Here is a 15,699-nt window from a genome sequence, read left to right on the forward strand (position 1 = left end):
GTAGCTGGCTTGGCCACGAACGTTCTTCCCGGCTATGGGACAATCGTCTCCAAAACAGAGAGTGCCCAAGAGACCACTGTTGTGTGGGCATGAAATAGTTTGATCCACGCGGCTTAGAAGTAATAGATGCCACGTCGGATATGATCCGACAAAGAGACGTAATTCCTCAAATCGCCTCCACTAAGAAAGCCACCCTCCCCAAAGCTTCTAGGCGAATCCATTCAATCTAGCGAATCCTCGGAGAGTACGGCGATGGCGATTGAACAAAAGCAACCCGCCGTTAGACGCAAAGCTTGACAGCATCTCAACCCCACAGAATCTCTCAAAAATAGACTGCCGAGCTTGACGCGGCCTGCAATCATGAGGGCATTCGCGCCAAGACTGTATGGCTGGCAGCAACATGCCAGCGAGATCGATGGATTGCAATATGCAGACAAGGCTTTCAATGCAGAAATGGGAAGTCTGGTCCGCTTTTGCCCCCTTCACGACCCCTTTTCGGACAACACGAGGTTGCATTTTCGTTGTGGCTACCGCTTTCCTGGGTTTTCTCTTGTCCGTTTGAACGTTGTCCTAGTAAAAAGAGTGAGCACCGCCTCAAGGTCGCTACACGGCGAACTGATCGGAAAGCCCGGGACTCATGGGTAGCATGGCGTGGCTTTGGGGCATGTGGACCCCTCCGCGATCTCCACACGGAGTCTAAGTTCATCAGTCCGAGACCGATCTGGGAAATCCCTAGACGATTTTCGGTCGAAAGTGGAGAGGCCGTCCATCGTGTCTACGGGATGTGAAGGAATATCCCAATATTTCGAACCATCAAGTAACTGTCGAAGTTGAGCATTTAAAGTCATCTAGAGTACTCTAGGCATTGGTGTTATCGGGAAGTGAGTGAGCAGAAATGCTTAGGCAGATAATTTCGATGCAAACAGTTGAGCCAGGCTTTGCGAGAGATGAGACGATGGTTCGGACGGTGAGGGTGGGGTGACCTTGAATGAGCCTCAAACCTTGATTGATTGCCCCGGTTATATGCTCCGTGTAATAACCCGTCAACGCTGGGTCGCGAACACGGAGCCATCCAGTACTTCGACTTTATCAGGAGACTTCAGGCTGTGGAGGGTAAGTTTGCTTTAAGTCCAAGTTTACTATTCGAATTTCATCTTAACATGTGCTATTGTCTCCAACTCCTAAAGTCTTCGGGTCGGAAACGCCAATGCTCGGCCATCGTCAGCTCGCTGGCGCCAAAGTCATGGAGTCGAGGAGAGCCACGTCACCTAATGAAATGTAAAAATTGCACAGAAGGGATATTGAGTGATTTCATATTGAAATTCTAGAAACATCGTTCTGGCCTCCTGGCAACCGCAGCAAATTTGCAAGGGCCTCCCCAGACCCAACGTCTGGCACGAGTCAATCAGGGGGCCACGATCTCCAGAAATTTAGGTTTACTTGCTTGGCTTGCCAGGAACACGATCATGCCCGAGTCTCCGAGTGACCCAAGCCCATGGCTCAGGAAGTACCTCTCACTCCAATCGTGAATTTGCTGCTCGCAACAGCCTCGTTTACTGTTGCTTGTTGTCTCACGCCTTGACACATTGCGAATTAGCCTGAACAAAACACGGAGAGCTTCATCACACAGCCCCTCTTTGAACAAGCCCCTAACCAATCTGCCCCCACAAACAGACACTGCCGTTGCCAAGTGCTCCTTCACGGGATCTAGAATGCTAGCGTCCGAACTGTTGGTTCCCTCTTCTCTCAGGGGCTGTTGATTTCCATATAAGTAGGGCGAGAGATCGTCGAGTACTACTGATCTATTAGGAAGTCATCATCAGCATCCAGCTTCTCGATCCAGTCTCTCTCTATACCAACACAATCGTTTCGATACTACCAACTTTCATTCCTTCGCTCAACTCCAATAATCTTGATTCTCCCAAATCAGCCACAATGCAGTTCACTTCCGCCCTCTTCTCAGTCCTCGCCATCGCCGGCCTGGCCGCTGCCCTTCCTGTAAGCTACCTCAACTTCTAGCATCATATCAGTTGAAATGATCTTCCACACCATGAACGACCGAGCTCAGCTACGGTTTAACATAGATGAAGATGAACTCAAACTAACAATCAAACAGCAGGCAACTCCTACCGCCACGGCCTCGGCGACCGCCACCCCTACCTGCTCCCCCGGCCCCACCATCGACTACACTGTCGTCTCCAACGACACCCTGACCATCATCTCCCAGAAGTACAGCTCTGGCATCTGCGACATCGCCAACGCCAGCAACCTCACCAACCCCAACTTCATTGCCCTCGGCCAGGTCCTCAAGGTCCCCACCTATGTCTGCAACCCCGACAACACCTCCTGCTTGTCCAAGCCCGGCACCGGTACCTGCGTTGAGGGCGGCGCGGCCACCTACACCATCGTTGCCGGCGACACCTTCTTCATCGTCGCCGAGCGTCTCGGCCTTGATGTCAACGTTCTCCTTGCTGCCAACCAGGGTGTCGACCCCCTTCTGCTCCAAGTTGGCGATGTCATCAATATTCCCGTCTGTTAAAGAGCTCCTACGCTATGGATCTAGTAAATTTGTCTCGCAATAGGAACATTGAATTGACAGGATTGTCTGGGCCGAACTTGTAGGGTGGAATAGATGGCAGATCACTGCATCAAAATTGAGCTGGATACAATCATTCACTTGCTGCCATCTATATAACGCCTCCGACGTGTGTACTCTGAGTCACCAATAACGTGAGCAGTCTTGATGTTATAGTAGTTGTACCTAGCCAGCGCTACTGATAAGTAGGCACGAGGAAGGTTTTTGCGGCTTCCTCCACCTGTCATGGAAACCAAAGTACTGGGCATGAAACTAGCCAGCTCAACTCTCCCTCTTCCCATATCATTATATGAACGACTTCCGTTCAATTGAAAGATATATAGCACCGTGCATGATCGAACTGATAAATTGACTTGAAACATCGCTGCGTACATAACTGATTCCGTAAGGCTTTGAGACATCAGATGTAACCATTGTTTGGGCCATGTCAGACAGATTTCGACGGTAATGACCACATTCAATGGCACAAGCTTTCAACGTGTAGAAGCCTTCCCACAGTTTACTGGTTGTAGTACATGTAAATATCCTTAATCTTGAAGTCGGCCTGGGTGGAAGGGGGTCCGGCACTCCATCCCTTGTCGCCGTTGGACCAGTTGTTAAAAACCCAAGGACCACTGGCAGAGGGCACATCACCAGTCGTAGTCCATACCTGGACGCCATCAACGTACCAGGTAACGCGGCCGGGAGTCCAGTCGAGACGGTACTCGTGCTCGGTGGTAGTTGGGCTGGCAGGGGGTGAGATGGCGTTGTATGTCTTGATACCATCTCCATCAGCATCCTGGTTCGTGAGCCAGAGTTTGCGAGTTCCTTGGTTGCTGAGGGAAGCCGGATCAGAAAGCCACTCGATGTCAGTCTCTTGGCTGTCACTCTGATAGAAGAAAGCCCCTGTAGTCTATTGTTAGTACCGAGTGGCAGATTCTGGGGTGCGAATACGTGACTTACCGTTGCAGACTCCAGCAGGCTCACTGAAGATAGCGACAGTACGAACTGAGGCGTACTTGACGTTGAAGGTCGTGGAGACCTCAGCTGCGCTGTAAGGCATGGCTGTCTGGCCGCCAGGAACCTTAAGATTCATATACCCACTGCCGACAACGACGTTGGCTGCGTCGAAGCGATGGGTTGGCGGGTCAGAAATGTTCCATGTGCTCTTGTAGAGGCCACTGGGAAGGGTAGTGCCGCTGGCAAAGTTGAAAATCTGGCGCTTGGCATATGCGTAGCCGTCCACAACGTATTGGCCATTTGTAACAGTCGGCGCAGGAGACCGAGTCAAAGCAAGGACTGGGGTGATTGCCACGAGGGCAGATGCGATAAATGAGAAGTGCATTGTGATTTGAATGATCTACGAGAATAGGGGATTTGTTCTGGATAGCTTGAGTTTCTCTTCCATCCTATTTTCCAGTGAGTAACACTGAGTTACTTATAGTCTTCAAACATAGCATCTACTTCACTTCGTGAGGTCTAGCCAGGCCTCATAACCTGGGCACGTCATGATCAGTTTCTCGATGATGAGAACGCAACGTTGCCTGAATCCTGCAACGCAAGTCCATTGCATCTCGCATGTCCCCTGCATACTGGCCGATGACCTGCTTGAAGGAAGGCGAGGGCATCCGAGGAGACGAATGACGCTCTCGCGAACTAACAGGGTGATGAAGGTGGGTTGCGCACTTTCTCAAGGGATGGAAATTGGAAATCACTCGAGGCTCCGCGCAGCCAAGAAGAAGTGGTCCCTTCCAACCACCAATCGTAACATCCCGCTGCGAAACATGTAGCACACCCCTCCAGACCATTTCGAGCAGTTCTCTCATTGCCAAGTCCGAGCCTGAAGGGTCTATGAGGCTGGATTTGCGCTGACGGGTGTGGCGTTGGCATGCGAATGCAAAGCTGGCATTCTCCCTTGCCTAGATCGGCTCGGAGTTTCCATATGATAATACCAGGTTCTAGGGAAGCCAGCCTTCACCTTTACTCCCTTGATATTGCCATCGGCCGAGAAAAAGTCCGCACTTGATTATCGTCACAACCTTAATCAGGGCGAGAAGTGAGACATCCTAGAACTCCGCGGTCGATGGCGGTAAACTGCAGCGATGGCTGGAGCTGCATGACCGAGTTCGATGAGGAATCATCCACGCGCCTATAGTGACAACCCTCTCCATCTAACAACCGAAGCCCCTGCTTCTCGTACTAGAGGCCCGCAGCCGCTCCCTTGACGGGCTGTCCCGCCCCGCTGCCGGAGTTACACGCGTTTTGCCCAGCGCTTATACCCATTCAAATCAATCAAACAAATAAGTTAAACAAACAGTTAAATATAGGAATTTTAATAAGTTAAATAATTAAATATCGTAAGGCCCTATATTTAACGTATTTAATTAAATATAAGGTCGCTTAGGAAAAAAAATCCGGGGCCGGGCTAATTAAAAATTAATATTCTTAATTATACTTTATAAAAGTTCGTAATTAAAAATATAAATATTTAAAGCGGGATTCGAACTTACGACTCTTTATTTATAATTATAAGTTCGGTATTATATTACTTAATTAAATAAATTATTAATAATTATTATAAAAAAAAAGCCTAAATATTATAAAACCCTAAATTTAGTATTTTATTATATTTAAGAATTTAAAAAACCTTTAATACCCCTTTTTTTTAATATTAATAAAACTAACGAAGTTACGTATTATTACTTTTAACCCTTTATACTTATTATAATTATTATTAAAATTAATTAAATTATATATTAATTAATTTATTATATTATAATTAATTAATTAGTAATAAGTTATACGATTTTTAATACGTAGCTACTATTTTAAATTACTTTATAATTATAAACCCTAACTAATACTAGCCTCGTATTATTAATTAATTTTAAAAATCGTAATAGCCTCTACGCCCTTTTAAAAATAATTTAAAAAAAGAGGACTTTTATTAATGACGATTTAATATTATAAAAGGGTATAAGGTTAAAAAAATCGTAAATTTACTTAGAGGGGGTCTTTATTTAAAAAATTTATAATAAAAATAATTAAAATAAAGTTTTTTAGTTTTATCGTTATTATAACGAAATAGGTATTATTACTTATTTTAAAATAGTAATTACGAGCTTAGTAACGGCTTATTTAAAGTTAAAATATTAAATAATAAATCTAAGTTTTAATAAGTCGTTATATTTATTAAAATCCTTTAAGTACGATTTTATATTAAAAAAACGGAAACTTATTTTTAGTATTATTATAAAAAGCAAAGTAATAAGAATTAAGGAATTAATAATTAGGTATATTATTAATAATAATAGCCTATTTATAACTTTTTAAGATCTTTATCTCTAGGCCCTCTTTTATTAATTAGATTATAATATTATTAATAAATTCTTATTATTATATAAAAATATAAAAAAGGAGCTAAGTAGGATCTTTATTAAGAAAAAAAATATAATTAGGGTAGAGATCCGGAGGTTAATAATAAAAGTCTATTTATTATTCGATTTATAAACCTCGCTAATACGGAATATTATTATTACCGTTTTTATTTACTTTCTAAACTATATTAAGTAATAGATATAATACCTTATTACTTTATAATAATAGTATAGTACTTATAATAGGGCTAATATTACCTAAATTATAAAATCGATAATAAATAATTAAGAATTAAGTAACTAAGTTAGAGTAGTTATTTATAATAATACTTTAAATAATAATACTTACTTAGGTTATTTATATTCTATATTATTTTATACTTATACTTAGGAAAATATTTTTAATTAGAGGATAAAGTACTATAGTTATATTTTTAACTTCGTTAATAAGGCCTTTTTGCTATAGTAGTAGGTACTAGGGCCCTATAGGCCCTATAGCTTAGCCTTAAGCTACGAGGCTAAGCTCTTAATAGTTATATAACGAGCTAAACTACTAGGCCTAAAAGGCTAGCTTATTAGCTTTTATTTATTATTCTATTTTTTCTTTTTTTATATTAAGTCTTTAGTTAATTAGGTTAATATAGTAGCGTTCTGACCTACTTCGAGATCCCTTTTATAATATTTTTATTTAGTAATAATAAAGAGGTATTTAAATAAGAATTAAATATATTAATTAATACTAAGTAATTTTAAGAAGATCTTAACTTTTAGTATATAAAGGGCCCTATTAATAAGCTTTAGAATATTATTAAATTTATTTACTCGTTACTTTAATAATATAAAGCTTTTTTTAAGGTTAGTAATAAGACTAATAAAAACGATATATTTACTTTTTTTAAATAGTCGTTATAAGAGCTTATATTAATACTTAATAATAATATAAAATAGAATTTAATATATTTTATAATATAGCGCTCTTTATAAAAGAGAAAGTAAATTTATACTTTTTTAGTAACTAGTTAAGCTTATAAAGATCTAAAGTAACGGATCCTTATTAAAAACGTTTTTAATAATAACGATTAGTAACTACTAGCCGAGCTAAAGGCGGTACTTAAGCTACTTTATTTTTAAATAATAAAATACTAGGGCTAGGGTAAAAGAGATAGTTATAACTATTTATAAAAAATAATAATAAGTCTTAAGTACTTTATTAACTATTTTAAAGAGTAAAAGAAGTTATATAATAAACTTTTTTAAAAAAAAATAGATCTTATAGCTTTTTAAATTATAATATCATAATTATAATTAACGTAAATAATACTACTTCGTTAGTAATTAGCTTATCGTTAATTTATATTTCAACCTCTTTTTTAATTTTTAACTTTAAATAATATCCCTTATTATATTTAATTTAAATATATACTTAGGGAGCGAGTAAAGCTATTTTTTAATAATAATTTTAATTTATAAAGATATTTCTAATTATTAATTATTAATACTTAGTAAGTCCTTAATAAGTATTATACTAAGTTAGGTAACTTTCCGCTCTATATTATAATAATTATTCTTTACCCTAAGTAAGGATTAAAATAGTTAAAAAAGAGGTAGGATATGCCCGAGTAGAGCTACTAACTATTTAATACGAAAAAGGGACTTTATAATTATTAATAAAAATAGTATATAAATAAAATAATAAGTATTTCTCCTCCTCGTTATCTAAGTCCTCCTCCTTTACTATAATAGTTATAAACTATTTTTATTACCCTTATAATTTTAAAAAGTATTATAAAAAACTCGTAATATTAATAATAGTTAATATCTCGAATAATAAATATAATAATTAACTATATACTTAAGCTTAATTAATATTATTTATAAATTATCCCTTAGCTAATCCTTAACCTAATTTAATAATAAATTAACTATTAGCTAACTTATTTAACGTTAAATAAGCTTATATTTAATATTTTATAATCCTTATAATAGTAATAAATTACGAGAGGATATTTAGCTTTATAAAATTAACTTTAACTTTATAATAATTATTAATAAGATCTTTTATATTAAAAGAGGTTTAATATTTTAAAAACTAGCTTTATAGCGGTATTATAAAAATAGGAGGTTAATTTTTTAATTAAAAAAACTAATCGAGATAAAGTTTATAAGTTAGTATTATAAGGACTTTTATAATAGCTTTATTTAATTCCCGATTAAAAAATTAGTTAAATTTATTAATTAATTATTAAATAATTAAATATAGCGCGAGAAATGAGCTAAATAATTAAATACGAACCTTATATTTAATTTGTTTATATGGGTATAAGCGCTAGTTTTGCCGACTGGTCTACTTTATCTCACGTCAGTGCAGGCACCCCGAACTCTATCTGACTACATCCTGACCCCGCCTGATATGTCGGTCAGCAATGGTCTATCTTATCTATTGGTAGAATCACGTCTTGAAGCATCAGAGCTGATGAATCGTGTCATTCCTCGCTCCATCCACCCATGAAGGCGGGTTGCCGATGATGCTCCGGTGGTCTGGAAGACGAGTGGATGGTCACATTGCATCAAATCCTAATATTTGGGTCATGGGCAAGATGGGATGAACTGACACCAAGTGAAATAGGAAGGTGGGGGGAGACAGACGATCGTCTTGTCTCGGCTCCTCACGGAATCGTCTAACCTGCGAGACCCAGCTGCAAGGTGATGGACAAGAAAACCACTTCGTCAGCCTCGGCCTGCCTAGAAATGTGACAAAGTCGATAAATGTGATCACTGTCTCACAAAATGCGATGCAATGACCTCATATCTTGAGTCCAGACCACGATGTGCACTCTCGTTGGAGAATGATTCGACTAAAGCAAGGCCCGGCTGTGTGCTGTATGAGTTCGTGCAGGCTGGCACGGATGGAAGGCCGGCTTGGCAAAATGCTGCAGGAGCTTCTCGAAGGATCAATATCATAGGTGCCTGGTCAGCAATACGAGTAGTTCGGCGAGAGCCCCAAGTTGAGACAGGCCCTGATTCTCACTTGTTGAGGCGGAACTTTGTCCACTGCGAATCAGCCCTTCACGCTTCATCGCGCTTCAATTGTTTGTGAGGGATTCTTTCGATTCAAAATTCATAGCAAGCTCATCAAATGATTGGCCATGTCGCGTCTAATCTTGATCCTCAATGTTTGGATCCTCGTGGTGGAGAGATGACTGCCGTCGACACACTATCTTCTAGTTTATCATGAGGAGTCCATGCTAGGCATATCTCCTGCTTAATCATTGTTAATCAATGGTGCTATGGGACCGGTAATTTTACTCGCCACAGGTTTGATGGTTTTGAAGACATCATATTGCAGAGACATGATGTTGTATAAGCCTCTTCCAGAAAGACACATGTAAAATTCGCTATTTATGAATACTACTTCATTATATCCTATTTTACTCTTTCTACTCTTGGTATCGACTTTTCTCCTCCCTTACTTCGAAGTACCCATAGGCTTCTTCCGCATTGTTCCTCGAGTAAGATGGTTCAGGGGAGCTGGTTCATACTTCAACTTCTTCTTGTTGTTCACTACCACAGGCACGACCTGCCTCTGAGCTGCGAGCAGAAGTGCACGTCGAGCTGCTGTTTGAACTGCTGTCTGGCCTGTGCCTTCCTCCGAGATAACAGAAAGAGGTCGGTGGGCAGTGTATGGCGGAGGATCGTAGCTGACAGGCCAAACTGCAGCATAAGGGTGCATATTATTCCCGGCGTTGACCACATGCGAGTGATTGCTCCCGTCGACAAATGTTGTAGAAAGGTCTGCTTGGCCACTGCTTCCTTCATGTTCGCTTCTGTGAGGGCTTTGGGAGCCGGATCTGCTGGAGCTGGGACTCGGTGTGTTCAGCTGAGATCCCTCAGCGTGCTCGTTCATCGTAGTGCCGCTATAGTGGGACGAGGCGCCGGGGCTGGTGTCCCGAGAGGTCGATTGGCTAGAGGGAACGGGCTTGCGTCTGATCTCGAGTGGTGTCGGGTGCTGATTTTGAAGATGAAGGTGCCACTGATCACCATATCTCTCTCGATAGGCGGCCTCGACGATCTGGTTTACAAGGGCCTGCTCTCTCATTCTCTCTTCTTCCATACTTTGCGTGAGTTGGAGAAGGCGTCGGTTTTCCTGCTCGATGGGAGTCAAATTCGTCGGAGCGTTATAGGTAGTTGGACCAACTGTGGCAGGGGGATATGGCATAGGCTGCTGCACATGGGTTGATGCTTGAGGAGGAGGCCTCGGTTTTCCCGCACCGGAACGACGGTTTCTGATAGATGCTAAGAGTCCCATGGTTGCGGTTTCCGAAGAGGTGATGTGCAATTATGATGATGACAGAAGTAACTAGTGATGTTGTTGTCCCAGAGATCCAATATGGATTAGATGTAACACAGATGCAGGTTAAAGGATGAAGGTGCGGATGGCAAGAAGAAGTGTCAAGGGGAATTTCACATAGCATACCTAGAGCAATACCCTTCGGAGATAGATCCAAAATGGCCCTACCTGACGTAAGGGACAACTCTGGTACTGACCATCGCGGCCTGGACTACCAAGAACGGTAGCGGACGTTAGAGTTGATGTTGAACTTTACGTGGACTTCGGAGAAAGGACCTTCAGACAAAACTCAATGTTAAGTCCCAAGGCATCTACAACGCATGGTATTTCATGAAGTGAAGCTTTCTCTGTTCACATTCTTTATGGGCTGTCTACCTCAGTTCTATCAGAGCTTCGCGCCAGCCTCGCGCTTCACAAGTGCCCTTAGATCTTTGCGCAAGATCTTTCCAGAGGGACTCTTTGGGATGGCATCGATAAAAATCACGCCGCCACGAAGTTTCTTGTAACTAGCAACCTGATCTGCCACCCACTTCTGGATTTCTTCTGCAGAAATCTTTTTCTTATCGGCGACCACATAAGCTCTAGAAGGACGTTAGTTCACTGGTTTATGCTGGCTAACGGAGTTGGAAGTTGCGTACCTTGGAAGCTCGGTGCCTTCGCCTTCGACGCCAATGACGGCCGCATCTTGGATCTTCGGATGCGTGACCAGTAATGCTTCAAGTTCGGCTGGAGCCACCTGGAAACCGTTGTATTTGATGAGTTCCTGAGGTTTGTTAGCTATAGTTTCATCCGCGGTAGCGCGTACCAAGAAAGCAAATAATACGAACCTTTTTCCGATCCACAAAGTAGAACTTTCCATCCTTGAACGACAATCGGTCGCCAGTGCAGAACCAACCATCAACAAATGCCTCCTTGTTGGCCTTATCGTTCTTGTAGTACCCCTTGGTGATGATTGGCCCACGGCACCACATCTCTCCCGGCTGACCAACCTCGACGTCCTTCCCCTCATCATCGACGAGCCGAGCTTCGCAGTTGGCCACAATCATGGACACGCTTCCCGTGTCATCTGTGAGATGGCGGGGAAGAATCGTGAACCCGCCGGTAGTTTCGCTGAGACCCCACGTCTGGCCGAGGATCGCTTTTCCCTTGCCCATTTTTCGCTGTGCTTCGGCTTGGGTTTCGCCTCCTAGAGCCGCAGCTCCCGTGAGGGCGAATTCCACGGTGTCGAGATGATCCTTGACCAGCGGTGATTTCGCAATCATGAGATAGATAGGCGGCACGCTGAAGAAGGATGTGATTTTGTACTTTTTCGCGTAGTCTAGAAATTCCACAAAGTTGAACTTCTTCATCCAGTAGACGATGCCGCCCATGAAGGTCTGGTTGACGATGTAGGCTTGGAGACCAGAGATGTGAGCTGCCGGTAAATGTGCGAGCGTGATGTACTCCATCTTCGGGTGCGTCTTGTAATATTCTATCGTTGGCGTCGAGATGAACATGGTCTGCGCAATCATGTTTGCATGAGAAATTTTGACCGCCTTTGGGATACCAGTCGTGCCACTGCTGTAGATGTAACAGCCGACAGTGTTTTCGAGTCTCGTTTGGTCCGTCACCCGTTCCCAGTCGAGCTCCTGCGATGAAAGAGGCACACGCTTATCCGTCTTAGCCTCGAAGAGCTGGAACTCGTGGCTGTCGCCGATGTAGAGAATCCGATCGTCGGGTAGTCCCGCAGCTGATCCACCAGCAGCGGCGAGCGCCTTGAGGTCAGGGCTGCAGATGACCATCTTGCTTTCGGTGAGGTTGATCTGACGCGCGACCTCTGGCGGGGTGGAGGACGGCGTTGACGCCGCGACGGTGCCGCCCGCTGCCATGATACCGTAGAAGACGGTGGGGGCCATGTAGTGGCCTGTGAAGATGACCTGCACCACGTCACCCTTGTTGATGCCGTACTGGTGGCGGAGTGTGTGACCAAGCTGTTTGAGAGCCTTCACTAGGCGGGATTTGGTGATTGATCTGGATGGATCGGCCGCGTCGGCGTGGAGGACTGTGTCATCGCGCAGTCTTTCATTTGGTGAGTCTGCATCCTGTCAGCATGTGTGTTTGGCGAACGGTGGAGGATGCCGGTGTGTGTTGAAGGTCTGCGTGACTGTGAGACTCACCGAATAGAAATGTGAGGAGGTCGACTTTGGGGAGATCGATGTGATCCGGGGACTTGTAAATGGTCTGGCCGCCCCGCTTCTCTACAACAGTCGCCATCTTGAGTGTTGCCGGTTCTCAAGATCTGGAACGCGTTGTTAGGATAATATCTCAGGCCTGTAACGCAGGTAGATAGATAGGGCGTGTCTGAAGCTCTGCTCTACTCTAAAGTATTTCCAGCTTGATGTGTGCTCCCGTCAACGCAGAAAGGGGGAGAGGTAGGTGAGATGGAGATGAGCAGCTTCAAGAAGGTCAAATTGGAGTCAGGGTGAGACGTTGGAGGAAGTGATTGTTAGAGGTCAATGCACGCGGAACGAGTTACTACTCAGTATAGCAGAGGTGAAGAAGTGAGTTTTTGGAGAAGAGCTGACCGAGAAAAGAAGACGTTGTGTGAATCGAGCAGCTCACTAAGATAGCTTTCCCCGCATTGCATCTGTTATCAAGATCCGGGCCCGTCTCATGCACCGAAGCCGTGGCAAGCCGCAGGTCCCCTAGTCCCCGCGCACGCGTTTCGCGAAACCATAGCTAATTTGAAGGGCCGCCCAGTGCCGAGGATGATTCTACAAAGAGGGAGGATCGTTGCTCTGCCCGCTCGCCGACGTTCCAGTCTGCTTACTCGTTGGGGTAACCGCTTCGTTAGCGTCGAGTCTCCGAAGCTTGCCAGCGTGTTGGCTGCGCCCTGACGCCCTTTGGTGGGGGAGAGCAAGCTTGACCGGGGTCGGTGTGTGTGTGTGTTTTGCCCTTTTGCCTCTAGGCTGTGGATGTGCGGGGAGATTCCGTGGCGTTGAGCTATGATCCCTGCTCTTCGTGTGAGCTTCTGCCGGATTTGAATCGAGGTTGACGAGTCAAAAGATCGAGGCATCTGATGTACAAGCGCTACTTCAGCTGAAATGTTTACCATTGACAAGACCTCGGGATAGTGACTTCGAGTGTGCGCATAGTCATGAGCTACGTCAGGTATCCAGACTCAGGGCTCACAAATCTCAAATTTCCAAGAAACGCTCGCTGACCGGGATCTCTGGATCCAGGTGAACAGGTGAACAGCGACTGCGCAAGACATCGAGTGATAAACAGGAAGAAACCACTATTGTTCAATGGCATGTCTTCCCAATCGGACAAGAAGTGATACTTGTAATTCCTTCTCTTCATACAAGTACCTAAGCACTTTACCTATTGCTATATCCTCTCATCCAGTAGCTGAATCCTACGGGAGAACATGAAGAAACTCATCGAGAGTTAGGTGGTGACACTTTCTCATAGCCTCCTTCGAAAACATCCACCTCCGTCTTGTCAAACTGCCTCGTCGCGGTATTGTTGTGAAAGAGATAATCCAGCTCCTCGTACGTGCGCCCCTTTGTTTCCGGCAGCCGGAAAAATGCCCACACAAATGTGAGAAACGCCGAGGTTCCCCAGACGAAACCCGTAGTACCCTTGAGATTCAACGCGTTCGGATTGATAAAAAATGGCTGGAAGGCGTTTGCCAGTAGATTCATCACATAATAGGTAGACCTCGCGACGCAAATGGTCTTTTGCCGTAGACGCGTAGATCCAACCTCGGCTGGGATAGCCCACCCAAGCTGACCGACCGATAGCTGGAAGATAAAAGTCCACACCAGGGTAAGACAGGCTTGGACCCAGCCTATGGGTGACGATGGTGCATTCGGCAACCGGCCTATCCTGTCGAGGACGCCGATGATGAAGAGTATAGTGGACATGCTAAACATGCCCCAGAGATAGATGCGACGACGGCCAAAGTACGGCATCAGCGCGACCCAATTGACGACGGTCCCCACCAGAGCTAGCGCGGTACCGCCGACATTGAGGTTATAATCATCTTGCGGGTTCAGCCCGGCTTGCTGAAAGAAGTATACTGAGTTGTAGGCGAAGCTCGAGCCGGAGAGGACTTGGCCTGCGAATGCTACGCATGCAATCTCTGTGCGGCGACGTTCGACGCCGCGGAAGCAGTCCCAGTAGGTTGTTCCTGTCTGGTGCACCTGCTCCATTCTATCGGTTTCTATGATTTCACGTAGACGGACTTTGGCGTCTAGGTTGTTAACTTTTCGCCTTTGGAGACGTAGCAATGCCTTCTCCGCCTTGTCGAGCTGGCCGGTCCTGACAAGATGCCATGGGGACTCCGGAGCAAATACTAGCAGCGGGATGAGCAGTACCGGCCAGGACCATTGTAGTGCGAACGGGATTCGATAGGACCACTCGTCTTTCCGCGGCAGTAGCCCCGCGAGTACGGCCGCGGACATGAGCTGGCCGATGATGAAGCACATGTTGGTCCACGTAGTCAGATACACCCGCAGCGTCAACGGCAAGACCTCAGACGCATACGCGGGTGCTGAGGATGCGAAGACGCCCCAGGGCAGGCCGCACGCGATCTGACCAAGCATGAGCATGGTCTTATTGGTTGCAAAGAAGGTGATGAAGATGCAGCCGGAGAGTACGAAGAGAGAGCTGATGAGGGCTGTCTTTTGGCCGCACCGCTCAACGAGGAAGCCGTTGGCGATGACGCCGATGATGCAGCCAAAGGTGCTGCTGTTGCCGAGGACGGCTTGCCAGAGGGCGGAGAGCTGGTCTCGGCCTTCATTATCTTTGCCATCGCCGAACTTCTTTGCGAATTCTGGGTGGGCGAAGAAGCTGCCGATGAGGATGGTGTCGTAGCCTATGAACTCATTAGCTTGGAGTACTCACGTAGGTAGCTGTCTCTAATGTTGAACCGACCTTCCATGATCACACATAGAGACACGACGAGACTCCAGAATACGGCCATCGGGTAGGCGCGGATGGCATCTCGTGGCGTCATGTTCCGCTCGGCGTTGATGGCATCCTGGAACCGCTGATCCATCTCTGACCGGGACTTAGCCGGACGAGAGCCCGAGCCGGCGGATGGCCCGGCTATGGAGATCTCTTCGAGCTCTATGTCATCCGAAAGAAGAGATACGGCATCGTCGTCGGATAGAAGTGCGAAAGCTTCGTCGTCGGCATCGTTGGGATCGGACGTTGAGTCAAAGGACGACCTCGAGGAGCTAGAGCCCGGCCCTGAGGGTCCCGAGGGGAGTGGCTGGAAGCGGGCGCCATCGCGAGAGGCAGAGGCCATTATGAGTCCAGTTGCAACTTATTGGCTCGGTGATTACAAGAGGGTGTCCTACGAGGCTCAAGGCTGTGAATTTGTGGCTCGCTCAGTTGCCCATAGCCGGAGG

The 15,699-nt window shown here is 45.0% G+C and overlaps 5 protein-coding genes across 5 annotated transcripts; 1 reads left to right on the plus strand and 4 right to left on the minus strand.

Moving 5' to 3' along the window:
* Positions 1-1,935: 1,935 nt before the first annotated feature.
* On the plus strand, positions 1,936-2,539 carry CABS01_02719 (intracellular hyphae protein 1; the record flags this gene model as incomplete). Its single annotated transcript, XM_060536097.1, has 2 exons — positions 1,936-1,998; positions 2,117-2,539. The coding sequence occupies 2 exons, from the start codon at positions 1,936-1,938 to the stop codon at positions 2,537-2,539; spliced, it is 486 nt and encodes a 161-aa protein (XP_060394009.1).
* Positions 2,540-3,095: 556 nt separating this feature from the next.
* Positions 3,096-3,920, minus strand: CABS01_02720 (uncharacterized protein; the record flags this gene model as incomplete). The annotated part of the gene is made up of 2 exons (XM_060536098.1): positions 3,096-3,481; positions 3,539-3,920. The coding sequence occupies 2 exons, from the start codon at positions 3,918-3,920 to the stop codon at positions 3,096-3,098; spliced, it is 768 nt and encodes a 255-aa protein (XP_060394010.1).
* Positions 3,921-9,418: 5,498 nt separating this feature from the next.
* Positions 9,419-10,258, minus strand: CABS01_02721 (uncharacterized protein; the record flags this gene model as incomplete). The annotated part of the gene is made up of 1 exon (XM_060536099.1): positions 9,419-10,258. One exon carries the CDS (start codon positions 10,256-10,258, stop codon positions 9,419-9,421), a length of 840 nt encoding a protein of 279 aa, XP_060394011.1.
* A 427-nt stretch (positions 10,259-10,685) lies between these two features.
* Positions 10,686-12,553, minus strand: CABS01_02722 (AMP-binding enzyme; the record flags this gene model as incomplete). Its single annotated transcript, XM_060536100.1, has 4 exons — positions 10,686-10,881; positions 10,939-11,063; positions 11,128-12,374; positions 12,457-12,553. The coding sequence occupies 4 exons, from the start codon at positions 12,551-12,553 to the stop codon at positions 10,686-10,688; spliced, it is 1,665 nt and encodes a 554-aa protein (XP_060394012.1).
* A 1,166-nt stretch (positions 12,554-13,719) lies between these two features.
* Positions 13,720-15,596, minus strand: CABS01_02723 (sugar porter family MFS transporter; the record flags this gene model as incomplete). The annotated part of the gene is made up of 2 exons (XM_060536101.1): positions 13,720-15,161; positions 15,221-15,596. 2 exons carry the CDS (start codon positions 15,594-15,596, stop codon positions 13,720-13,722), a joined length of 1,818 nt encoding a protein of 605 aa, XP_060394013.1.
* Positions 15,597-15,699: the final 103 nt, after the last annotated feature.

Source organism: Colletotrichum abscissum (genome assembly GCF_030869225.1).
Source record: "Colletotrichum abscissum strain IMI 504890 chromosome Unknown Scaffold_5.1, whole genome shotgun sequence".
Classification (NCBI taxonomy): domain Eukaryota; kingdom Fungi; phylum Ascomycota; class Sordariomycetes; order Glomerellales; family Glomerellaceae; genus Colletotrichum; species Colletotrichum abscissum.